We start from the raw sequence: 27,223 nt of genomic DNA on the forward strand, positions 1-27,223 counted from the left end.
TTCTGTTCTGGGTATGTCAAGCTTGAGACATCCAGTCCAAGTTCAAGGAAAGGATCTAGCTAGAGACCTGGGAGTTGTCAGCACACGAACAGTATTTAAAGCTATGGGACTGGAGATGAGCAGCAAGGGAGGGAGTGAGATGAATCAGGAAGAAATCCTGGCCTGAGCCCTGGGGGGGTTCAAGTGTTTACAGGTCAGGGAGAGAGGAGGAAGCACCAGCAGAGGAGACTGAGAAGGAGGAACCAGTGAGGTGGCGAAAAACAAGGAGAGTACTGGAGGCCAAAGGAAGAAAGTATAAAGTAGGAAGGAATGCCCAAATGATGCTGATGAGGATGGGTGGTTGGATTTAGCAATATGGCAGAGACCTTGACAAAGAGAGGTCTCAGCTGAGTGCTGGGGACCCAGAAGCTCATTAGAGAGGATTCAAAATGGAATGGGAGAAGAGGAATTGGATACTGGCATTTAGATAACATTTTCAAAAATTCTTGCTGAACAAGAATACAGAGAAAGGGGGTATTATCTGCAAAGGCGTTAGGTTGAAAAGAGTTTTAAAATTTATCTAGTTAGTTTTAAGATGGCAGGAATGGTTGTTTGTAAAGTGATGGAAATAATCCAGTAGAGAGAGAAACTTTGAAAAGGCAGGAGTGAGGGGGAAGAATTTCTGGAGTGATGACCTTGAGAGGGCAAGAAGGGGATGGAATCTCCTCCTTATGGGAGGAGAAGTGGGCATCCACCTAGAGCTTTAGAGACAGTTCATTCTTAGAAGTAGGAGGGAAGCCAGTGTATTAGGACCCAGGTGGGATTAGGTCAATAGATCTGCTAGTAGGAGCTTGTTGAAGTTTTTTCTCGACTGCTTCTCGTTTATCAATGAAATGGGGAAAAAGCCATTAGCTAAGATTGAGGAAGGAAGAGAGATGAAGAGATCTGAAGAGAGAGAAGGTATGAGACAGTCATCTGAGAGTGAATGCACTGGGTAATGGAACATGATTGCCTGGCAGCCCTAAGAGCCCACTTGAGGTTAGTTGCTTTTCCCATTTAAGTCCAGCTTGGGGGAGTAGGTGTGGAGCAGGCAGAGTTTGATTTACTTGTTTGGGGGTTTCTCCAGGTCAGTTCAGCAAAGCAAGACAAGGGTAAGAGAGTTGCAGGGTGTTTGCAAGAGCAGAGGACCACAGACATGAGGAAGGTGGGGCAATAGGATCAATAGATTTCTACCCTAGTGGGGTTTGGTAATTTTTGGAGTTTGGGGTATTGAAGAGCATGAGCTGAAAAAATAGGAGGTGGTAGTTGGAGAGTCAGATGTTTATAACTGAGGGAGGAGTAGTAAGTGGTACAGACCAGGTCTGGGCTATGAGCACTGGAATTTTGGGCTGAGGCAGGGTGGATTTGCACAGACAGGGTGTGAGAAGGATTATATATGTGGATAAGGAGAGCCCCAAGGATTATGTCAGGAGTAGTGTGTTGGAGAAGTAACAGTGAACCAAGGCTTAAATCTCCAAGGAATAAGGGGCAGTGACTCAGGAGTCAATAGATAGCTGCAGAAGGAGAACACCAGAGAGGTAGGAGGAAAATCTGGAGAGTGAGAGGATAGAAGCTGAGAAACAGACGAAGTGATGAGTAGTTTCAGGTGTTGCGTAGGGATCATCATGTCAAGATTTCTCAACCTCAGCACCGCTGACATTTTGGCCTGGATTTCTCTGTTGTAGGAGGCTGTCCTATGCATTGTAGGATATTTAGCAGCGTCCCTGGCCTCTACCCACGAGGTGCAAAGGACCCTCTCCCCCGTTGTGATCACCAGATATCTCCAGACATCACCAAAATGGTCCCCATTTGACAACCACTGAGTGAGATGAATAAAGAAAAGGCATTGAGGTCACAGGTGTCCTCTGAGAGGGCTGCTCCCCAGGAGTGTTGAGGACGCTACTTTAATCCAGATTAGAGTGGATTATGGAATGAGAAGGAGAAAAGGAAGTAGAAAATACTGACCTCTCTATCAAGGAACGAGTTTGAAGGGCTAGCGAATGAGAGAAAACTGGAGGAGAATTATGAGGGCCAGGGATGACTACCTTCTGTCAAGTGGAGAGACTTGCACACATTTACATGTTGCTAGGAAGTATCCGTGTGAGGGGAACAGGTGACTCTAGAGGAGCAGTCCCCAACCTTTTCGGCCCCAGGGACCAGTTTCTTGGAAGACCATTTTTCCACGGACGGGGTGGGGGGCGATGGTTCAGGCGGTAATGTGAGCGGTGGGGATCGGTAGGGAGCAGTAGGGAGCGGCAGATGAAGCTTCCCTGGCTCGCCCGCTGCTCACCTCCTGCTGTGCGGCCCGGTTCCTCATGGGCCGCGGACTGGCACTGGTCCATGGCCCGGGGGTCGGGGACCCCTGCTCTGGAGGAGAGAGCTGCCTTGAGAAAGGCCGTGGAATGGTTTATAGATGTGGAGGAGTCCTCATTAGGTAGGAGGAGCAGCGTCTCAGGCAGGCACAGGTGCGGAGGGCAGATGCTCTTGGTTTATGGACCCGATGGAGAGAAGCTGAGGGAGTTCCCATCTGACACCTTCAATTCTCAGCTGCTGAGAGTGAAGAGAACACTGAGCACGACCAGGTCAGGGACCCGGTCAGACCTGGAGAAACCTAGAAAAAGTGCTAGGCTTTCTGGGAAGTGGTGAGGGCCCCTGTAGGACTGAGGGGCCTGAATCTGCAATGATACCAAGCTGCCCTGCTGTGGCTTTCTCCGGCATCACTCAGACACCGAGAAAGGGCATAGTGGGCTGCAGCCAGAGCTGGGGCTTTGCTCGACGGGCATGATGGAAAGAGTTCTGGCAAGAGTGTTACTGAAAGGATGACCTGGGAAGTGTAACCTTAAAAAAGGAAGGGAGGGAAGAAAAAGAGGATCTGCAGACTGATTAGAAAAAGTCATGGGGCCTCTGAGGTCACTGTAAAATGAGAAGATGATGGTGTCTTCAGAAAGAGGGATTCTTGAGTAAGTGACTTTGAAATGGAAGATTTTCAAGTGATAACAAGGTCCTGGACGGGACCATGGCCGTTAATGCATGAAAGGGAGACTGTTGGACATAAGGGGTCAATCTACTGACGGACCAAGGTGCACTGGTCATGTCTGTGGATGCAGGTGTGCTTCTTGTCTGATGGAGGACTTGGAACAGAGAGGGAAATGTGAGCCAGGGCCAGATTTTCAATGAACCAGTAGCAGCAGCTGGGAAATAGGAGATGCTAGGCTCTGGGAAACTCCAGGGGTATATTCTACTTGCATGGACCTACATGGAACTGTTTTTCTTCCTCCAAGAACATTGGAGAGTAATACTCTGAAAGTGGCACATAGAACCAGGAGAACGTCAATCTTACTTCTTTTTCCTGACATGGGAATGGTCTGAGAAAAATCAGAGCCAACTGCCTATGGGTCTGTAGATTTTTGTTTTCATGTTTTGATTCAAAGTGGTTGGTCAAGTTTTCTTTAAAAGTAGGCTCAAGGATCCATTTTCATCTTTGTTTCCCCCCCACACCACCACAAATCCAGACTTCATTTTGGTTATTTCTGGTCTAAACGTCCCTGAGGCAACTGAATTGGTGCTGGGGCTACTGAGAGAGAATAAGGTTTATTTTATGGTCAGTCCAAGGTCTTCCTTGCGAATCCCAAGAAACCCAACTTAAGTCCCAAAGTCTGCCTCGAACTCCAACGATCTTCAGGATCCAGAAGACTGGGGATAAAGCAGGACTCTTCTGTTCAAGTATTTATTTATTTGGACTTACACTCTTGTGCCTTCTATAAACAGAGGAATAGGGTGGCTTTGCCTTGTAACTTTATGGCACTAACTTCACTAAACTAAAACGGAAAAGAAACACAACTAAAAAAGGAAACATTTCTCCAAAGAAGACATAAAGATGGCCAAAAAGCGTATGAAAAGATGTTCAGCATCACTAATTATTAGAGAAATGCAAATCAAAACTACAGTGTGGTAACACCTCAGACGGGTCAGAATGGCCATCATCAGAAAGTCTACAAACAATAAATGCTGGAGAGGGTGTGGAGAAAAGGGAACCCTCCTACACTGTCGGTGGGAATGTAAATTGGTGCAGCCACTATTGAGAACAGTATGGAGGTTCCTTAAAAAACTAAACATAGAACTACCATATGATCCTGCAATCCCACTCCTGGGCATATACCCAGAGAAAACCGTAATTTGGAAAGATACATGCATCCCAGTGTTCATTGCAGCACTATTTACAGTAGCCAGGTCATGGAAGCAACCTAAATGTCCATCGACAGGAGAATGAATAAAGAAGATGTGGTACATATATACAGTGGACTGTTACTCAGCTATAAAAAAAGTATGAATTAATGCTATTTGCAGCAACATGGGTGGACCTAGAGATTATCATACTAAGTGAAGTAAGTCAGTCAGAGAAGACAAATATCATATGATATCACTTACGTGTGGAATCTAATAAAAGTGATACAAATGAACTTATTTACAAAACAGACACAGACTCACAGATTTTGAAAACAAATTTTTGGTTACCAAAGGGAAAGGGGTGGGGGAGAGTGACAAATTAGGAGATTGGGATTAACATATACACACTATTATACATAAAATAGATAACTAATAAGGACCTACTGTATAGCACGGGAAACTCTGCTTACTATTCTATAATAATCTATATGGGAAAAGAAACTGAAAAATTATGTATAGCTGATTCGCTTTGCTCTACACCTGAAACTAACACAACATTGTACCTCAACGATGCTCCAATAAAATTTTTTTTAAAAGGTGGTGGGGGGAACCAGACAAAGGAACATTAATTTAGCAAAAGGAGGCTCAGAAAGAGAAATGATATCAAAGATAAACTGGATAGTAAGCATTGCTAAATTGGCCCATTTTTTTGTGGTAAGAATTCACAGGGCATTTCAGCGTTGAAAGCTTTTTGTGCATTCAGGAGAACAAGGTGATGGTGCTTTGCCTGAATATGGGGAAGGGGGACCTACTCATCTGTTTCACGTGGCTGATTCAGAAGCTACATTTGTGGATTTGTTAGGATTGGGGGGTAGGAGCAAAAATAGGCAGTCCAAGACGCAAAGATCTCAGAAATTTCTCTCCGAGTCACGTTTTTGGAATGCAGGATGTGTTTTCCCAGAGAAACAGTCATAAATGGTGAGTAGGCTTCTAGGCCCAGCCAGGCCAGATTAGCTAAAGCCAGTTGAACGCAGAGTGCTAACAAATTATCATTCTGTGCATTAGCACGAATCCTTTGGAACGCTCCAATCTTATTTTTTTTCCATTATTACTAAAAAAGTGTGAATAAAACTAAAGTGCAGAGTGAGGGAGTGAGTTGAGGCTTGTGAATGCTTGGCGTCATAAGTGAAAGAGAAAAGGGTTGATTCTGAGCTGTGTTAGGCCTTGAAGAAGCGGTGGTGGGTCCCAAGCCTGAGGAAGACAATCTAATGGTACAGATGACAGAGAAGAAAAGAGCTTATCAGCTTCTCTATTACAACTTTTGTCTTTTCTGCTAAGGAAGGTGATCTTTAGATTGAAATGGTTCAAGTCCTGGTAAGGGGCTATAGAGGTCCATGCTGCACGAGACAGTTTTGGAAAGGAATACAGTTATTCCAAAGGAATTAAATTTCCTGACTAGAAAAATTGTGTATCCAGTAGGGTGTTAAAAGAGCTTATAAATTTGCTCATGGGACCACAGTTGGTCATCTTGAGGTGATGTGGGGACCAGGACAGGTGCCAGAAGAGTAGCGGGAGGAACAAATGTGACAGTTTTCAAAAGGGGTGGGGTTAGAGTGGAAGCTGGGCATAGACTGTTTCCAGTAAATGGAGATATTGAAGCTGGGATATAACAGCTGAGTTTTTTTTTTTTAAGCAGATGGGTTGTGAATGTTAAAAAAAAGAAAAGGTCATCAGGAACCAACATAAGTTCAGTAAAAATAAGTCATGTCAAACTGAGAGCACGTCACCTTTTTTTTTTATTTTTTTTTTATGGGCATGATTAGGCTTGTAGAACAGGAGAAAGCCACAGATATTTTGTGTTTTGAGTTTAGCAAGATGTGTGGGGAAAAATCGCACTTAAGTACAGAATGAAGAAATGTGTGCCTAGTGAGAGTGTGCTTATCTGGGTACCTGATCTTACCAAGACTCTGGAATAATGGATGGAAATGAATTTCTAGAGGAGACAAAAATCAATATGAATTAAAGTCAGCTCTTGTGCCTAATTCATAAAGATCATCCGCCTGAGGAAAGATCATAAGAGCTGAGGCTCATGACTGATCACATGAAGAGGTTAGGTATTTGGTTAATTCAACTCAGTATGAATCGAGCATGTAATAACAGTGTCCGAAAGTTTATGCAAATCTGGGTTGCATTCGTACCTATGTGTTCAGAACCAAGACAGTACTAAGCTTCTCCTGTTCAGTATTGGTAAAGCCACCTGCCAGTCTGGGTGCTCCATTTTAAGGGGAAGCATACTGAGAGGAGAAAGATGAGCGTGGTGGTGGATCCTGACACAGGCAAGAACATGACAACAACTTTAAATATTTGACAATGGTAGTAGGTGGATGAAGGTGCAAAATATGCTATTAAGACTCATGGATACGAGGTATATATAGGCAGACAGATTTCATTTCAGTGGAAAGACGTTCTCATAATTAAACTACCTTAGTTCCTTGGAGTAGTTCACATACAGACGTACTGGATAACAGTCTAGGCAGGAGATGATGAATGGTTGAACGAGCCAGTGCGGGAGGAAAGGAAGGGCATGCATGTTTCATGTGCAGCAGGACCGAATGTAGTTCAGTCGTAGTAGTTGATGGAAAGCGGGGAAGGAGGGAAAGAGAGGATGTTTCCGGGAACATACTACTTCAGTCAGTTATATGTGGCTCACAGATGAATTTGAGTTGCTTTCATTTCATTTTATATTTCCCTCATTCAACCTGCCAAATTATGTAATTGATTAAAACCCTTTCCTCCACGTAACAGTGTTCCTTCTACGTGGTTTTATTCCCCTATTTTCAGAAACCCTTGACTGTAACATGCTTTGTGAATTCCTGCCCCACAATGCATCCCATTTGAAATTCAGCGAGCTATCTGTTATCTGGGGAATGTCAAAGTTAATTTGACAAAAACACGCATGAGGAAAGCAGGGAGCCCTGGGCATTCTGAGGGCACTCTGAACAAAGATGTAATATCAGTATTTACCATGGAACTCATTTGATTATAAGTCATCTAGAAGCATATCACAGTTATGGCCAAAAAAGCCCACAGAAGCAAAAGAATTGAGTTAAAGCTGAGAGTCTGCTGGTAAATGACCTGACCATGCCATGACCTAAAAGCAGCGTTAATAAAAAGTTGAAATAAAAATTTAAAGAGAAACACAGAACTTGGTGGAAATGTGTATACACAATATGAATTCACAGTATTCCTAGAAAATTGAGAAGGGAGAGCCCAGTGAGATTTCAACTGCAGCTGTTCCTCCCAACTCTTCATTAATTTGGAAGGCTTAGAGGCTTTGGAAAAATGATTTAAAATTCTTTTATTCCTGAAGTCCCAATAGTTAACTGTAGTTTTCCTTATTTCAACAACAATAATAATAAGTGCATTTTTACTATAAGTTTCAAATGTATTAAGTCTGTCTCTGGTTAAAACAAAACCAAAACCCAAAAATTATAAATCTGCTTTTACCCTGAAAACCCTAATGGCTCCTTCAAAGAGAAAGTGCATTTATGGTTCCTTCTCCCAAGTCACTTTTCAAAATGTAGATTAATGTGATCTGACAGATCGTAATAACTACCAAAGAGCATTTTCATTAATTATAATGGGCAAACCAATAATACGAATCTTTACGATGTTAGTATGAATTAGAATATATCAAGTCAGGGCCATACTTCTAGCTGGAGCAAAATTTGACTGCAGAGTCCAAATCCCTTAGAATAAAAACACATAATGAAAATTTTGACAGATCATCTAGTGATGCTAATGGTATCACCACCCTTTCATGCACTTTCATTAGCCTTAAGTGTTTTTAAAAAGTAAACTGTCTTGTGAAAGAGGAAGAAGAGAGGCAAACGAGAGGAGGCACTTCTGTGACTTTGAAAAGCGTTTTTACTCTAAAAAAAAAAAATTTCTTTTCTGTGAGGGAAAGTTCTTCTAGAAGTGCCCCCAGGAAGCTGAGCATGGATAGAATTCCAGGGGATCAGAGCCCTCTGTCCCTACTCGACTCTGCTCTCAGACCCTTGGGAAAAAAGTCGATTTTCCTTTTAGGACCTCAGTCTTCTCATGAATAAAAAGCAGAAAAATCAGCGGTAGATTTCCTCACAGGAGTGTTGTTCAGTGACTACACAGAGATTGAAAAGCATTTTAGCTATCTGAAAAGCGTGTTCATAGAATAATAATACAGTGAGAATTCTTACCTGACATTTATGGATTGGCTTATAGTTGGCAAAGCACATTGCAGGCACAGGGCTAGCTAGCCATGAAATGGCCACAACCCCACATTGTTCAGCCCAGCCAAACCCTTCCTGTTCCCTTGCACATGAAATCAGACTGTGTTTGCATCAGGAATTAGTGCTGCTCTCCTTAGAAGAGCGCACAGGAGCATTTGTGACTTATGCTCCTGAGAAAGTAGTTACAGGCACGTAGGTACCTACCAGATTATCAATGGGTTGAGAATTAATCATACCTGGCATTATTACAAAATATCAATGGTACAGTCTGTTAATAAACATGTAGAGCACTTACTAACCCTTGCTGAACTAGAAATAAGAGCTATTTATGTGCTATTTTGAATAAACCACTATCAGCTTCACTAAATTCTACAGTAAAATTTTTGTCTATTCCATCACGTAATATTCATTAATCAGTGTACTTCAAGGAATAATACCAAGCAGCATATCTCAGTGTTTACCCTCAAGACCAAGAGTGGGTATTACTGATGCCTCTGTCCCCTGCACATTGTATTATCATCTGACAGATGTTAGTCATGCAACTGATGCTGGTTGGTTGGTTGGTTGGTTGGTTGGTTGAAAGAATGTAAGACAGTGTGCTGTGTTTGATGATTTCCAGGGGCACTTACAGCAGAGATGCCAGAGGAGTTCAGTTTGGACTGTAGTTCTCAATCCGGCTGTGCATTAGAATTACTGGAGAAACTCTTGTAAAACGTGAAGGCCCAAGCTCCACCTTCATGTACTAATCTTACTCTTGCATATGTGTATATAAAGAACCTGAATATGTTTATAAAAGTTTACAGAGGTGACTCAAGTGTGCAGCCAGGTCAAAAATCATTGTCTTTGAAAAATCAGGTTTGTATTTTTGAAGAAGGTGGTATATATTGCAACCTTGAAGGGTACATTTCATTAAGTACTGAAACCTGTACCAGTCGAGGTTTTACCAGAAAACAGAACCTGTAGGATCATGCACATAAACACACGTGTACACATGTGTATAGAAATATATCTATACATGTGTGTACACATATGTACACACATATATATCTATATTAATACACACATGCAGAGAAATATTTATTAAAGAGAGTTATCTCAAGGAACCTGCTTCCACAAATGTGGATTCTAATCTGTGGAGCACAGTGGCAGGAAGGGCAGGCTGGAAACTCTTGGGCAAGGGTTGACACTGCAGTCCAGAGGTGGAATTTCTTTTTCTCGGAGAAGCCTTAGTTTTTCCCTTAAGGCCAGTCAACTGATTGGATGAGTCCCACTCAGATCATTTCTTTTACTTAAAGTCATCTGATTGCAGATGTTAACCACATCTACAGAATACGTGCATAGCAACTCTTAGATTCGTGTTTCATTGCATAACTGGGAATTAAAGCCCAGGCAAACCAATGCACAAACCTAACCATCCCAGTGGATACACTACAGGAAGGTATCCTAATAGCATGACCTATGCCAGTAAATGAAAGTGGGAAAGAGTGAGGTGTGCCCAGTTTGTATCCAGCACAGAGCTGATCTAGGGGAGTGGGAGGAGATGAAGTTAAAAAAAAGGTTTAGGGTGGAATGTAGCGGTCTCCAACTAAGGGTTTGGACTCTTGAACTGAAAAGACAAAGCGAATCTGTAGCGGCGGCACTTTCTCTGACCATGTTTTCGTCTGTTCTGTGTCTTTGCTGCCCACTTAGCTCCACCTGGTTGTGGAGGCACTTGAAATGTGGCTAGTGAGACAGAAGAACTGCATTTGTAATTCTGTTTCATTTTAATTCATGTAAATTAAATAGCCCCATGCGGCTAGTAGCTACTATATTGGACAGTGCAGCCAGAGAGAGATCACTCTGGCAGGAGGATCCAGGAGGCATCCGAAGGAGAAACAACGCAAGCTGTCTAGTTAGTAACCTACTCTGGTAGTCCTGGTGCAGGGTGGGTGGAGGCTGGGAAGGTGGGAAGGGAGAGAGAAAGACAGAAGTGAGGGAGGAGGAGATCAAAGTTTACCCTGTGGTTGGCCACTTCACCATCTTTCCAGCCACTTGTCTGTCTACCTTCCTGCTGTCCCTTCCTCTTACACCCAAGTCCCTCCTATCTGTCACATGTCCTCAGAGCTCGCCCCAGCTTCTCTCTGCTCACCAGCTGCTCTCACACTCACTTCCTCAGCTTCAATTGCAAGCTCTGTGTTAACAGCTCCCAAGTTTATACTTGTAGCCTTAGATCTCTCCTCTCAACCCCAGCCCCCTAGTGTCGACACTTGAAAATCTAACAGATTCTTAATCTTCCCCTCCTAATCATATTTCTCTTCCAGTTTTCTGAATTTTGGTAATCTCCATCCTGTCAGCTGCTCAAGCCGGAAACCTGAGAATCCTCCCAATCCCTTGTTTCCGACCTGCTGATTCAGCCTGTCCCTTTCTCCTCATGTCTGTTGCTCCCCACTGAGAATAGGCTGCCACCTTTCTTCCCTGGACTCTCCCATCTCCCCATTCCCACTTGTGCCACCCATGATTTACTCTCTGAGCAGTTCCTTTAGAAACAGAAATCACACCGATTCGTTTCTTCTGTGATGTGTAATGGAATTTCCCCCCTGTTGCTTTAGCTATCATACTACTAAATGTCATAGGATAAAGGGTTAATTAATTTCAGTTGATTTATTTAATAATATTTATCTAGTTAATATTTCTATAACCCTGTTAAGTAGGTACAATTGAGAAATGTCATTGAAATATCCCTTGGGGCATATAGTCTAGTGAGATAGACATTAATCAAATAATTACATAAATAATTAGACAATTAAAATTGTGAGATGTGACATTTAAAGACGAGTATAAGGTGCTCTGAGAGAATGTGAGGGGGGGACCTAAGCTACCAGGAAGGTCAGGAGGTCATAAAGAGGTCATGCCTCTTTATGGCGTGAGCCATGGAAAAGGGAGAGAGGGAGCTTCTAGGAAGTGGGAACTACAGGTGCAGAGATAGGGGAAAATACTTTACTTCGATGGGACAGCATAGCCATTCAAAACGTTAATGGAATATAGTAACTGACAACCGCATTGGGGTGGAGTGTGGTCTTAAATTTTCCAGACCATGTGGAACAGCCTTTGGAAACTGACAAGACTGAACCTTTGTAGAACTTGAATAAAATGGTTCTGTTAAACCCTTTGACTTGAATATGTTATCTCACGTCAGTTCAGCAAGTATCTGTTGTCTTACTTCCCTAGGTGTTATAGGTTAAAAACAGGTTTTTTTCCTTCATTATTATAATCCAATTAAAATTATAGTATGTATACACAAAAATAGTTAGATGACATTATACTATGTATATTGTATCATACTATTACAATTTATATAATGCAAAATTAAGAGCTAAAATGAATGCTGTAGAACAACAGTTCTAAACTTTTTATATTCTTACACTTTATACCCTTAATAAAGTATTGACTCCAAAGAGCATTTTATGTGGATATACCTATCAATATTATATATTGATAATATTATAACTTAAACTGAAAAAACTCTTAATTCATTTAAACATAACCAATAATAAACTCAGTATACATTAAAATAAATATTTTATGAAAAGTGACTTTTCTAAAACAAAAACATTAGTAAGAGGGTGGCATTATTTTATGTATTTTACAGATCTCTTTAAGAGAAGACAGCTGATTCTTCTATTTGCTTCTTTTAACTTCAGTTAAAAGTTGCAATATGTTGTTTTGGTTGAAGTATATGAAATAGATACAGCCTTACACAGATAGGTAGGTAGAAAACAGGGGAGTATTTTAAAGCCTTTTCCGGTAATTGTCGATATTCTTCTTTGAAACCACATTAAAACTCAACAACTGGTAGTTTCTTAAAGATTGCTTGTGACGTGGAATGCAAAACTGTTTCAGTGAACTTTTGTGTATTAAAAGCCTGTCTTGCATTTTTCACGTGCTGTTGGTCTTCTGCATTTCCTTTTTGGAAACATATCTATTCCGTTCTTCTGCCTACTTTTTAATTGGATTGTTTGTTTTTAGATGTTGAGTTGTATGAGCTGTTTATATATGTTGGATATTAACCCCTTACTGGTCATGTCATTTGCAAAGACCTTCTCCATTCAGTAGGTTGTCCTTGCAAAAGCTTTTTAAAGTTTAACTAGGCCCCATTTGTTTATTTTTGCTTTTTTTTCCTTTGCTTTAGCAGACGGATCCAAAAAGATATTGCTGCGATTTATGTCAAAAAGTGTTCTGCCTTTGTGTTCCTCTAGGAGTTTTATAGTATCCAGTCTTACATCTAGGTGTTTAATCCATTTTGAGTTTATTTTTGTATGTGGTGTTAGAGAACGTTCTAAGTTCCTTCTTTTACAGATAGCTGCCCAGGCACATGAAAAAATGCTCAACATTGCTAATCATCAGGGAAATGCAAATCAAAACCACAATGAGAGATCATCTCACACTTGTCAGAATGGCTGTCATCAAAAAGAACACAAATAACAAATGTTGGTTAGGATGTGGAGAAAGGGACCCTCCTGCACTGTTGGTGGGAATGTAACTTGGTGCAGCCACTGTGGAAAACAGTGTGGAGGGTCCTCAACAAACTTCCATGTAACCCAGCAATTCCACTCCTGGGTATAAATCCTAAAGAAACAAAAACAGTAATTCGGAAAGATACATGCACCCCAGTGTTCATAGCAGCGTTATTTACAATTGCCAGGGTGTGGAAGCAACATGGATGGACTTGGGTGGCATTACACTAAGTGAAATAAGACAGAAAAAGACAAATACTGTATGCTATCACTTATATGTGGAATCTAAAAAGTACAACAAACTAGTGAATAAAACAAAAAAGAAGCAGACTCACAGATATAGAGAACAGACTAGTGGTTACCAGTGGGGAGAGGGAAGGAGGGAGGGGCAATATAGGGGTGGCGGGGTGCAGGGAATCTGTCTTGCATTTTGACGGAATCTTTACCCAAGCATGATTTTTATCACCATGCATAGGGAAGTTGGAAAATATTGGTTCATTGAGTTAAAGTAGCTCTTACAAATGTTGACCCATTTCATTATACAATATGAAAAAAATACATTTGTTAACACACCTCCAATCTCCATTTCATCAATCCCATGAGAAAAGCCATTGAATATTGGGAAGCTGTCAAGTTCCCAGGGGCAAACACAAGTTGTCTTAAATTCTAATATATACTTGCTTGAAAGCTCAAATTTTATCATTAGCAATAAATATTGTTAGTTGTTTTCCTTGAAACGACAGTTTCACTTTGTTCATTTTCGGGAAACTATCTGCCAAATGCTCAAGCTTATGTAACTGAATTTTGTGTCAGTTGTCTGTCAAGTAAGAGTGGCGTCTACGAAAAAAATTGGCAACTCAAAAATTGCACGGCACTTTTCCTCAAGACCACCATCATACTTTGATGTGCAGCAGAAGTACTTTATGGGTACTTCCATTTCTTCACACAGAATATTAAAAATCCAGGTACTTGGGCTTCCCTGGTGGCGCAGTGGTTGGGGGTCCGCCTGCTGATGCAGGGGACACGGGTTCGTGCCCCGGTCCGGGAAGATCCCACATGCCGCAGAGCGGCTGGGCCCTTGAGTCATGACCGCTGAGCCTGCGCGTCCGGAGCCTGTGCTCCGCATAGGGAGAGGCCACGGCAGTGAGAGGCCCGTGTACCGCAAAAAAAAAAAAAAAGAAATCCAGGTACTCAATGGTCAAGATTTAATAAAGTTAGTAATTGTTACAGCTTCATCAAGAACATTCCTAAGTGAAGTGACTTTTTTACTGTGAGTAGGTGGTGGTGAACAATACGATGATGACTCATATAGTTTGGTGCCACTGCTGAGTTGTGCTAATAAGATGCTGGAAGTTTTTACCCACCGTGGCTTCTGTACCATCATTGCAGATGTTAACACAATGAGAAAAAGGAATAACATCATAGTATTATTATAAAAATGTTTGTGACCTCATGGGCCCCCCGAAAGGGTCTTAGGAATCCCCGGAGGTCCACAGAACACACATGCATTGGTACAGACGGTAGTCTGGTGAGGGAAAAAGAAACATGAACCCAGTTGTTAGGAAGGCTGCATGAGAGAAGAACTGAGCTAGACCTCGGAGGAGAATTAAAATTTGGATAGGTGGGAAAGAGAAAGGGTGGTGGTTTCAGGAGGGGAAATCATGTGAGCAAAGGAGGAGAGGCAGGAAGCAGCATGATACAGTCAAACGCTGATGAGAAAGCATGGTGGGGTTGGAGGGTTAGGAATGGGGAGTGATAGTAAATAAAATGTGAGATATAATCAGATTATGAAACATCTGAATACCTATCTGAAAAGTTTGCATTTTCTCCAAAGGGCACTCGGAGAAACTGAAGGTTTTTGAATCCTGTGAGTTGAACATGTTGATTTAGGAACATCCATATGTATATATATATATAAATTGAATTGGCAGACAGGACAACTGGATGCAAGGAGACGGACTGGGATATTAATTGTAATCTAATTAGTGAAGGTCAAGAGCACAGACTAGGGTGATAGCAATAGATGTAGCAGTGAAATGCAGACTAATTGCTTCAAAGGTAGAAGCAATATGAGAACTAAAGACTAAAAAGTCAAAGATTACCAGTATATTATATTTTATAACCCCAGTTCCTTGCTAAGGTCATTGTCTATTTGGGAAATGGACAAAAACTGGGTGTTTCTGTATAAGATCTCACATGAAACTTTTTCCTCCCCCCAAAATCAGAATGCTTCCTTTTTTCTGATAGCAAGGACTGTATCATTGAACACATTTCCTTTTTGCCCTGCTGCCAGGAGGCCTTGTGCCAATGTCATGTTGAAATCACAATTGCAATTGTCCCAATGGTTAGTACATTTCTTCCTCCTACTTTCTCTGGCCCTGATTCTCCATCTCTATTTATTTATTTATTTATAAATTGAGGTATAGTTGGTGTACAGTATAATATGTTACAGGTGTGCAACACAGGTGATTCACAATTTTTAAAGGCTATACTCCATTTACAGTTATTGTAAAATATTGGCTATAGGCCCTGTTTTGTACAATATACCCTTGTAGTTTATTTATTTTATACATAATAGTTTGTACCTCTTAATCCCCTACCCCTTTCTTGTACCCCTCCTTCCCTCTCCCCAGTGGTAACCACTAGTTGGTTCTCTGTATCTCTGAGTCTGTTTCTTTTTTGTTATATTCACTAGTTTATTGTATTTTTAGATTTCACATATAAGTGATATCGTACAGTGTTGGTCTTTCTCTGTCTGACTTACTTCACTTAGCGTAATACCCTCCAAGTCCATCCATGTTGTTGCAAGTGGCAAAATTTCATTCTTTTTTTTATCTCTGTCTCAATTTATAATTCATTCTGTTTGATGCCAGGTGTCATGAGACCTCTTTCGAAAGAGATTGTGGGAAGGGGATAATGTATTCACCCTTAACCATATTTTATTCATTTCTGGGATGGGACCCTTTGCTTCAATCACAGTTTACTCAGAACCTGAAGAAAGCTAAAAAGCCTCTGACATCCCAAACCAAAGCACCAAGGCTTAATTTCAAAGAACCTCAACAGATTCAGTTAATCTGGTTGCCCAATTCAAAGCAGATATAAGCAATAAATAAAAGGGTAGTGGAATACCTATTAAAGACTGGTAAGTTGGTAACAAAAGAAGGGACTCCTCATAATCTGAGTAATGGCAGAGTTCTGCAAGATGCAGGTGAAAGTTCCTAATGATTGTAAAGTTTGTGAATGCACTTAACACAGCTAGTTATCCATGAAGAACTGTTTCATGTTGAAATAGAGAACACCAAAAGCTCACATTTATTGAGCTTTTACTGTGTTATAGGCTCTGTGCTATTCCTTTACATGCATCATCTCAATCTTCACAATAATCCTGTATTTCTTTCTGTGATTTCCCCCTTTTACAGGTGAATACATTCAGTTTACAGAGATGAAATACATACACAAAGGCACACACCTAGTTATATGTGACAGAGTTGTGATTTGAACCTAGCTCTGCCGGATACCAAAACCCATGTTCTTTGTTCTTCTTTGGGGCTCTCTTCATTTTTACTTTTTTAATAAGAGCAGTAGTAGTAGTAGTAATACTAGTAGTAGTTATGTTCAATATCCTCTCTTTAAGACATCAAAAATTATTATGTACTATATTTGAGAAAATTTTGAGCACAGAAAGGTTGAAGTAACCTTTTAATTAGCATAAAGTTCATCTGAAAACTCATTTCCTCAGAGCATTTTATTTCTTGAAAATTCCCAATAATTGATGGGAGGAAGATTTTTTTAAGGTGTTATTTATTATCTGTAGTCAGTTTAACATTTTTGTGCCATTGTTTTAAATGAGTCACTTGGTTTTTTAAATTTTGTTTTGGAAACACCTCTGCATCCTCATTTTGATACCGCAAGGAATAGCTATTCTTGTAAACTGCTTCTTGAGTTTCAAGAGAAAAAGTAACATCTTTATAAGGCATTAACCAACTGATAGGAGTTGTCACAATCCTTTGCTTTGCTGGGCACTAGATGCTCTGATTTTTCTTCTTCTTGCTTTGAATGAGGTTGCAAACATCAATTCCTAGAGAAGTGGTCTGAGAAGATTATGACCAGGGCACATATGGGGACCTAACAGTCCGATAGGGGAATCACAGATGATGACGGGACACTTGTGCTGCAAACTCTGAGCAGCTGAAAATAACTCAGGGCAGTTCTTAGATGGCAAATGGAAACCTCCTGTGAAAGATGAAGAGCTCTCTGGGAATGATGGATTGTAACTGTAAGGGAGTCTGCAAAAGAAGAATTACACAGGAACCCAGTAAGGAGCTGAACACTTGTTGCCTTAGTTACGCCCTCAGTTCTACCTTATGTGTCTTCTTCAGCTCAACAGTCTGAAGAGCAATATCTTGAAACTCCCTTTTCTGTTTATTCTCAGATCATAATCACATTTTGTGAGATTGGCTTTCATTCAAAGCATGAAATCTCAGGGACTGGTAACCCAGGCCCCATGCAACTCAGGTGACTAAGAGAAAGGGGCAGTTTACAGTTATGGATTTGGCGAATGGGAAGTACCAGTTAATAATTTTGAGTCATAACCATTTAATTTTCCAAAAACTGAAAATAAATGTGCTATTGAAATAAGATTAATTAAGAGGAGCAAGAGGGTAGGTGGAGGGAAACCTATGGTTATGAAGTCAAGCTAAAATGATTGTTCCTTAAGTCTAAGGAGCTTGTGTAGATGGAATAGTGTGAAAGTCCATTAAGTCATGCAGGATTTGGTTGTAGCACTATTATTTTGGTTCTAACTGATTCCAGAATATGAGATCGGGAACTATTTCTTAAAGATCGAAAAATGTCATTTAGGACAACCATCTAGCCTGCGTGGAAAACCTACTGCATATTCTTCCTCAGGAGGTGATACAAACTGAAAATGCTAATAGGTTCAAAAAAGTTTAAGGTGAATGGATTGATGTTAAATCCATAGTTCGATATTAAAACAAAGCAAGACACTTTGGGGATATCGAAACCTTAAGAGGTCAGCCTCCAGGAGGATAACCATTCTCAAACAAATGTCCTCTTGCACCACTTGTCTTGTTTCATCACATCCATCACTTTATCATTCCTGACTTTATTGGGAATGTCTTACAGCTTAATCTCACCCACATTTCTTTCACCAGTGTTACCACTACCAGATGAGAACAGTGCAAGCAGATGATGGCTTTTTCTAGAAAAGGGAAAGTAAGAAAACAACCACTATAGGCCTTTGCACATTTTTCCTTTTCTTTTCCTTTTCTTTACTTGTTCGTCTTCTTTTCTGCAGATCACCTTTAAGGAAAGCTAAACAAAAGTTTTAAAAATGGTGTACCACCTGTGGGAAAACAGGAAAGCAAAACAAGTTTGAAGTCATGCTAATGCAAATCCCAATCCCAGCTAACTGTGGGTTTAAGGAAAAGTTCACTCTGAGGCCATCCTCCCTGAGAAGGCTCCAAACTAAGAATCTTCCCGCAATAGAAAGCTTATTATCTTCCCTGGTTACTTAACTCCTTTTAAGGAAGCTTTATTTTAAAGGTCATTTCAAAGTTCTCTTTTCATATTTCCTCTAGCCTCGTTCATAAATTTTAAGAATATAATATTTAAAAACATATGAGAACTCTGTTTGCTAAAACTACTGCTTCCTTGGCACAGGCTAGAGGGAAATATTTAACAATAATTATGCCTGAGGCATTATGTCTCCACCCTCACCCTGTGTTTGAAACATGATGTTCTAATAATAGAACTCTAGAGTTTATTTTAACACAGGCAAAGGGAAACAAAGGCAAAATGCATATACCAAATCAGGAAGCCGTTGGCATGTGAGCATTCCCTCATGAGTATAAAAAAAAAGAAAAGAAAAAAAGAAAGACGAAGAAGCAGCAGCAGCATTTTCATGGCACAGTCTAATATTATTTATAAATGAACTACATCTATTTTTGATGGGAAATGACTGAAAATAGCCAGTTCCACTATTTGGAAACTACTTATAGCCATTTACAAATATAAATTAGCAAGACAATGTCTTTGTTCAGTTTTAATTTCTTTTTTTTTTTAACATCTTTATTGAGTATAATTGCTTTACAATGGTGTGTTAGTTTCTGCTTTATAGCAAAGTGAATCAGCTGTACATACACATATATCCCCATATCTCCTCCCTCAGCAAGACAATTTTTTTAGGAATTTGTACATCATGGTTTCCCTGGTGGCACAGTGGTTAAGAATCTGTCTGCCAATGCAGGGAACACAGGTTTGAGCCCTGGTCCAGGAAGATCCCACATGCCACGGAGCAACTAAGCCCGTGCACCATAACTACTGAACCCGTGCGCCTAGAGCCCGTGCTCCGCAACAAGAGAAGCCACCACAGTGAGAGGCCCGAGCACTGCATTGAAGAGTAGCCCCTGCTCAGCGCAGCCAGAGAAAGCCTGTGCAACAATGAAGACTCAACGCAGCCAAAAATAAATTAAAAAAAAAAGAATTTGTACATCAGTTTTAAACTTGCAACAGAAATCATTTATAAACTAAATCAGCAGTAAGTTCTATATTCTAAAAAATTATGAGTCAAAATATATACTGATATTTGGTAGTTACACAGGGAGCATGTAAACTGTATTGGAAAGTATGTCCAGGGGCCAGTGACCTTCTCAAACTAGTATCACACATTCCAGTTAAATGTCTACATTTCCAAAAACACGTCAGCACTGTTGAGCCTAGGGCTGGTAGACAGTGCCCTGGAGTATTTCTCTTTTCCTTTTGGGAAGTAACCGTATGGGCTGCTTCTGTGTTACCATTCACCCACTTGCTCCTTTGCCAGCGTGGTCTTTAGTATCTCATGAGTAAAAACCAAGAGAATCTACTGAGAAGGGATTAAATAATAAGATAGTTCAGTTAGGTCAAGAATAGTAATTGGCATTTCAGAAAAGCATTAATTCAATTGGGCAGTACCCATAAAAATGTTAGTGCTCTCTAATTAAAAGGTGCAAATGAAAAACAAACGGTATTTTAACTCTCATGGGAAAAGTGAAAAAGAGTGAAATCCAGTGAGGGAAAGGCACTTTCGTACTCTGCTGTTGGAAGTGTTCATTTTTATAAATATTTTGGATGACAGTTGAGCAACATATATATCAAAAAACCTCTAAAAGGCTAGGTCCCTTAAAATCTGCTTCTAGAATTTAGCCTAAGAAAATAGTAATTGAACATGTGCACAGATACATATGTGTAAAGATGCTCCTTGCAGCAGTGTTTATAAAAGCAGCAAATTGGAAAGAACTTACATGTTCATCAGTGGAGGAACTGTTTAACTAAATGGTATTGCAGCTACTAAACATGATGGTGCAGAGCTTTTTTTCAAGCTAGAAAAATGGCTGTGATGGGTGTTTTTAGAAAAGTACGTATAGTATCGTGAATGTGCATGTGTGTTTGTGTGTGCGTGAGAGAGAGAGATCCAAAATATTAAGAAGCTCGGCTTATCTCTGGGAGATGGGATTACATATGACTTTTATTCATTCCTTTATACTTCCCTGTATCTTCAGATTTTTTTTTGTATTGAGTATATATTACTTTTATCAGAAAAAAAAAAAGGTATATTTTCCTAAGAAAAAAGCAAACCAAGCTCCTGCTAAATGCAAAGTCTCAGCAGAGAACTCAGGGTGAACAAGACCCGGCCATTGGCCTTCAGAAGCTGAAAGTGTGTTTAACAGAGTAGGGAAGGAGACAGTGTGATTTGTACAAATATTATTCTGGGTCACTCCTAAGTTTACCCTGATTGTCACAGTCACCAACAGGGATGTTCTTGGACTCTCTAACAGACTTGGAATCCTTACTTCTAGATACACCTCCTCCTTGAACGAGCAGCTTTTCCACTGCACTTCTTTCCCGCCAGCACGTTCTTGAATGCCCCATCCAAGACACTCTGACGCATATCCCCCAACATGCGATTGACTGAGCTGACTTCCTGTGTGGCTCCCTTGTGCATCCATGTACTTCTCCTTATCCCTGGTACTAACGTGTTACTTCCTTTTCTCCCACCCCTGCTTCTCATAATACTAATCTTTCTACCTTCAGCATTCAGCCTTCCATGCCTGCAGTTCTTGGCATTTTTCTTTGTACTTTGTATTTTCTCACTATCAAGTGTTCTTATAGGCCGAGGAGGTGATCTGAATAAAAGGAATAAAAATTGATGTAGTCTCTGCTATCCCTTGCAGTAATTTTGCACACTTTATAAAGAAAAAAATGTTCCACTATCTCTTACGCCTTGAACCCGCCTGGACTCTGCGACAGTTAGGGAAAACACTAGAATATACCTCATTTATAACTGTGTGACATATAAATAAATTTTCATTATGTTCTATATTTCATGGGATCTAAATATTTACATAAAGGCTCTTGCTTCTAAACGTTTGTTTCCCTAAAACTTGCGATATACAGGGATTCAAGGTTTACTGAAAAATAGAAAATCCTATATTTTCACTTCAGTTTTTCGCTATAATTAAAGTTTTTTTTTCCTGTTTTGTTCTTCCTGGAATTAACTACTTTGTTTTGCTAGTCTTGAAGACCGCAGAGAGCCACATGTGTTTTCCACATTCACATATCACTTGCTCTTTAATTATGTGAGTGTTTTGATATTGTTTGTTTTTCATAGTGTAATTCCTCAACTATCATTGTTAGACAGTAAGACTTTTTGTGTCCTGCTTTCTGTAGAGGTTGAGACCACTAATCCAAATAAACCTGGAACACTCTCTAATCTCATAGTAAATGACAGCCCTAACAGGGGCAGGAATAAACTGTTTGGAAATTCTCTAGAATTTTTTAATCTGATACAATCAGATAATATCACTTGCTGTCCAAGGCAAGTTTCCAACATCCTTACACACAAATGAGAGTTTGAGCAGAGATCCCAAACTGATTGCTTTGTATCCAGATCTTGGACAAATCATTTAAAATTTGCATCTTAAACTCTAGGAGTAGATGCCTCTATTGTGAAATGGGACTTCCAATCTTGATTTTGCAGGGTTTATTTGAGGACACATTTTGTTTATTTGAGGACACTTGAGAAGTGTGAGTTTGGACACATGTTGAGCAGCAAGTTCTTTCCTGGACTCACCAAGTGCTGATGCCAGGGATTCCAGGAGGGTGCTTAGTGAGATGGGCTGCTCGTCTCTAACTGACCTAAATGCCATGGAGCAGTTACACCCAGGCAGCTGTTTCCGCAGATCCTTTCCTTCCCTAGCCCTTCTTTCTCCACCCGGAAGACAAGCCTCACCATTATATAATCATCATGTGACCCTTCATGTACCCAAACATGTACCCATGTTCCTCCTGTTCAAGGAAAATCCAGATAACTTATGAGAAGTTCTCCTACCAAGTAATTTCAGTCATCCCTTGGTATTCACAGGGCGGTTACCAAAATCTTTGGATGCTCAAGTCCCTTATATAAGATGGTGTAGTAGTTGCATATAATGTATACACATCCTCCCATGTCCTTTGATCATCTCTAGATTACTTATACTACCTAGTACAATGTAAAGGCTATGTAAATTGTTGTGAATATAATGTAAATGTCATGTGAATAGTTGTTGGCACACGGCAAATTCAAGCTTTGCTTTTTGGAACTTTCTGTATTTTTTTTTTTTTTTTTTTTTTTAGTCTGACGTTGGTTGAATCCACAAATTCTGGCAGCGTAATTTTGCTGCTTGCATTTTTATCCTGATTTGGTTAAAAGAGCCCTTTGGGCTGTTTTGTTGAAGGAGATGCCCTACAAATAGAAGGAGGAAAGAAGCCAGCTGAGAGCAGGGAGACCTGGGAAACATCAGTTGGGTACATTACACCCAACCTTTCTTATTCCTTCTCTCCTACACTGCTCTGCCAGGAGCTTATTTCTCAGACCTCCCCTGGCTCAGACCAAGCATGTCTCTCTTCCCAAGTGTGAAATGTCAAAGCCAACAGTTAAAGACAGAGGTGGTCAGGTCACTCTTCTGCAATGGTTGGCAGCATTGTTTCTGTTTATTTTGATATAATGACAAATGAACATGGATAGCCTTTTTAACCACTGCAGTCTTTAAGTACACCTTTGGGTCAGATTGCTGCAAATGAGTAAATGGACGCTAAATTGGTGGAATCTAGTGTCCTCGGAACCAGAGAGGGCAATGGCTATGAACAAATAAAACATACGATAGACTCTAAACTGTAATTAGAAATTTACTTCATATCTTTTCCAGGAAGAAAGAAGTATTAACAGCTAGAGACTCTGCTTACTTCCTTGGCATTAAAGACATTTGCCTAAGACCCTCAGGGTAACAATAAGTTACTCTGATGAGTATAAGAGTTAATAAGTTTCCTAGTGGGGAAGTCAGTAACCACACGTAAGCTCCAATCTCTAAAATGATTTGACCTGATAAATTTTAAACCATCTCTTAAAGTGTTTTTAAACTTAAGCTGCTGAACAGGAAAGACTGGGTTTCAGGGGGTTTTTGTATTTCATCTTGGTGCCCTTTGACTTGGTAGAAAAGACTAAAGATGCAATTTTGAGTAGATTTTGAGAGGTCAGGACTAGAATAATCCATCTCTGAATAATCAGTCATTTTGAAGAAGATTATCAATATTTATCCTAGGAAACTATTAAACTTTACTTCAAAACTTTAGAAGAGGATTTTTTTTTAATTTTTTTTTAGTTTTTTTTGTCATTTCAATACCTGTTGGATGAGTCAGGCCTATACTGGAACTTATAGCTGAAAAATCCAGCCTTTTTTTCTTTTCCAAGCAGTACTGTTTTGTTCATAGTTGAGTCTTTTCTATTTGGGCTAGTTCCCTTGTTTGTTAGATATTCTTTCTAGCCCAGCATTTTGTTTCTCCCTTCTCTTCCCAGTCACCTAGTGGAATGTTTTCTGCCAAGAGATGGGAAACGTGGATTTCACAGCCATACGAATTTGGCACTCTTTCCCCCGGCACTGCATTCTAATACCATATGAGAGTCTGACCTAGTTATTTCATACAGACAGTCTTGCCAAGCCAGTGGCGTTTTCCTCCAACAAAGGGCCGTGGTCTTCTATCATACAGGAGAGATGTGCATACAGACCTGATTATCTGGGAGCTTGCTGCCAACCTGTGTGGCTGACCAAGGGCTGTGTGGGGAGGAATGCCTGGATCCACGTGCAGATGTGGTTCTTATTCCAGGCCTCATTCTTCAGAACGTGACTTCAGTGAGCTGTCAGATGCCACCAAAGAAAGGCAGCAGAATGTGGGCTCCAGAGAGCAAGCTGCTTTGGACATGTTTCAGACGTCTGTAACAATGACCAGGTTTTCGTGACTATATTCCACCTTACTCCACTTCCCCTCGGCCTCACAGTTTTTTCCTCTACACACGGTTTTCCTCTAGCAACTGCCCAGGTTGTCACCAATAGTAACATCTTCACTGAAAGGAAGAGAAATTGAAGAGAGGAGGGGCCTCAAGAACTCCATGGTTGAAGTGAAAACAACAGGCCTTAGCATTTTTGTATAGCTTTTTTTTTAAATGTATTTTAAAATTAATTAATTATTTTTAATTGAAATATAGTTGATTTACAGTGTTGTGTTATTTTCAAATGTACACCACAGTGATTCAGTGATATATATATATATATATATATATATATATATATATATATATGTTCTTTTTCAGATTATTTTCCTGTATAGGTTGTTATAAAATACTGAGTAGAGTTCCCTGTGCTATGTAGTAGGTCCTTGTTGGTTATCTATTTCATATATAGTAGCGTGTATATGTTACTCCCAAAGTCCTAATTTATCCCCCCCACCCTTTCCCCTTTGGTAACCATAAGCCTGTTTTCTGTGTCTTGTATAGCTTTAAATACTCTTAACGTTTACTGGTTTTAAAGAGCTGAAATTGGAAATAAAAGAATTGGGTGGTAGCCTCAGCCTGGGACACTGATGTGTCTGTTTTTCTGGCCCCTCAGCGTCCTGGCTGGGAAAGGTCTCAGGCCAAGTCACACTGTTAGTCTGCTCCGTGGTAGAAAAGAGGAAAGGAGGGGCAAGTATCAGTTTGTATATGTTTAGCAAAAATATACATCTTCTCAAAAGTGTGAAGAAAACGGGAAACTGGTGGCGGTAAAATAAGGTGATTTGTGTAGTACTAACTGATGCTGAATGAAGAGAAGAATTAATCACATTTAATGATTAAGGGGTTCCACCAAATGACTGCAAAATGCAACCTCCCCATGACTTTTAATGGAAAAAAAATGAAAAATTGAAAAGTATTACTTGTCAGTTAAAAAAATATTCTGATTCTTAAACAACATTCACATAAGCAGTATGACCAGATGTTGGAGAAACACAAACTCAAGGCTTTCCTTAGAGCAAATTAAAACAATTCTATCCAAATCCATAAGGTAATACAGATTGTTTTAAACTGTATTAGGTCTGTGTTCTGCCGTTATGACTTTGTTTTTATGCCATAAGGCTTTTTTTTTTTTTTTTTTTTTTTTTTGCGGTACGCGGGACTCTCATCTCACTGTTGTGGCCTCTCCCGTTGTGGAGCCCAGGCTCCGGACCTGCAGGCTCAGCGGCCATGGCTCACGGGCCCAGCCGCTCCGCGGCATGTGGGATCTTCCCGGACCGGGGCACGAACCTGCATCCCCTGCATCGGCAGGTGGACTCTCAACCACTGTGCCACCAGGGAAGCCCACGCCATAAGGCTTTTAAGCTCTAAATTAAAGGCTCATTTATTTGTTCTTGTTGCTGGGATTTTTGTTTGTTTGCTTGTTTTTTGCTAGGAGTGAGGGGGTATCTTGTGTGGATTTGGGGACAAATACCAACGACCAGTGTATCTTTTGTGTGTATCAAAGCATTTTCTGGCATTTGTTTAAGGTTATAAAATGATACTTTCTATAAAGTGATGAGGTTCAGAGAGAAGTCATGAAAATTGATGAAAAGGTTAGAAAATATGGTCAAGGTAGGATGAGATTTTCATAAACAGTGCTTTGTCTTAGATTTTTTTCTCTTGTTAAATGAACTTTGGTCCTTCCGATAGGCATCTCTGGTTACTGTGTTCATTTCCAAACTTGGTACTCCTTTTGCTCATCCAGGTGGGAATAATTCTGGGATAACTGTGTTACATTCATAATGCTGATGTTTTCCCATACATTTGTAGAATAATGCTAACTTGCTCAATTCAAGGACTTCTTTCACCAAGAACAGACTATGCTTGCAAAGATCATGTGACCATGCCCTCTTGGTCAAGTAACTAGTTATGGATTTATTTCTCTTTCTCTGTAAACATACTGATGTATCTATTAAAGCTAGAAAATAAACACTTATAAATTGGCACTTTTCAAAAAACTATATTAAAATTTATTTTTCTATCCACACAGGAAGAATTTAATGGAAAACTTGACTCCCTCTTTTTTAATGATGGTCAGCGAAGAATTGACTTTGTTCTAGTGTATGAAGATGAAAGTAGAAAAGAGACCAATAAAAAGGGTTCAAATGAAAAACAAAGGGTAAGTTTTTTATCCCATTTTCTTTTTATTCCTTATAATATTGTGAAATGAAAAAATAAAGTGCTATTTTTATGTAAGCAGTAAAGTGAAACTGGTGTTTGAAATATCATACAACAAACATACCTTCATATTTTCTCTGTTCATCATTCCCTCAAGGTATTGGTAACAGAAAAAAAATTTTTTTTAACTTTTTAAAGTTTGGAACAGAAACTTCCTCAGGCTCTTAAGCTGAAGGCGGACTTTCTTCAGAGGAATGGCACTTTCTATCTGTAGAAGAGATTTACGTTAAAAGCACACTTGGCGATTTGCAACTAGGTATGAAAGGAAGCTGATGATTGACAATGACAGCGAGTGAAATAACAACCAGCATTCAGGGAGTGCCAACTCATGGATGGTCCGTGCATTTTGCATGCATTTTCTCATTTAATCCTGAGAACAGTCTGTGAGGTGCCTTTTATTTTCATACCATTCTGGATGACAAACTTGATCCATAGGTTAAATGACTGCCCAAGTTCATGGACTCTAGTGTAAGAACCGGTGGAGCTATGGTTCAAACTCTTGTCCTGAATCTCGAACCTGTGCTCTTGGAAGCTGACATTCAAATTCTAATTCTGCCACTGTATTATATGAAATAATTCTAGTTGAAGTAACACTAGCCTCGAATTACAGTGGCTTAATAAAATAAAAGTTTACTTATTGCTCGTGTCAAACAAATGTGGCATCCCTATTTGGCACAATGGTTTGGGGGTACAGGCAG

The 27,223-nt window shown here is 40.0% G+C and overlaps 1 protein-coding gene across 3 annotated transcripts in view; it reads left to right on the plus strand.

Annotated features, from left to right (window-relative positions):
* ANO6 (anoctamin 6) overlaps positions 1 to 27,223 on the plus strand; it is a 201,244-nt gene that overhangs the window by 83,947 nt on the left and 90,074 nt on the right. For all 3 annotated transcript variants that reach the window (XM_067696281.1, XM_067696282.1, XM_067696283.1), the window contains one exon: positions 26,338 to 26,466. In XM_067696281.1, coding sequence (XP_067552382.1) covers positions 26,338 to 26,466 — 129 coding nt within the window. The remainder of the gene's footprint in view (positions 1 to 26,337; positions 26,467 to 27,223) is intronic.

Source organism: Pseudorca crassidens, chromosome 11 (assembly GCF_039906515.1).
Source record: "Pseudorca crassidens isolate mPseCra1 chromosome 11, mPseCra1.hap1, whole genome shotgun sequence".
In the NCBI taxonomy this organism is placed as follows: domain Eukaryota; kingdom Metazoa; phylum Chordata; class Mammalia; order Artiodactyla; family Delphinidae; genus Pseudorca; species Pseudorca crassidens.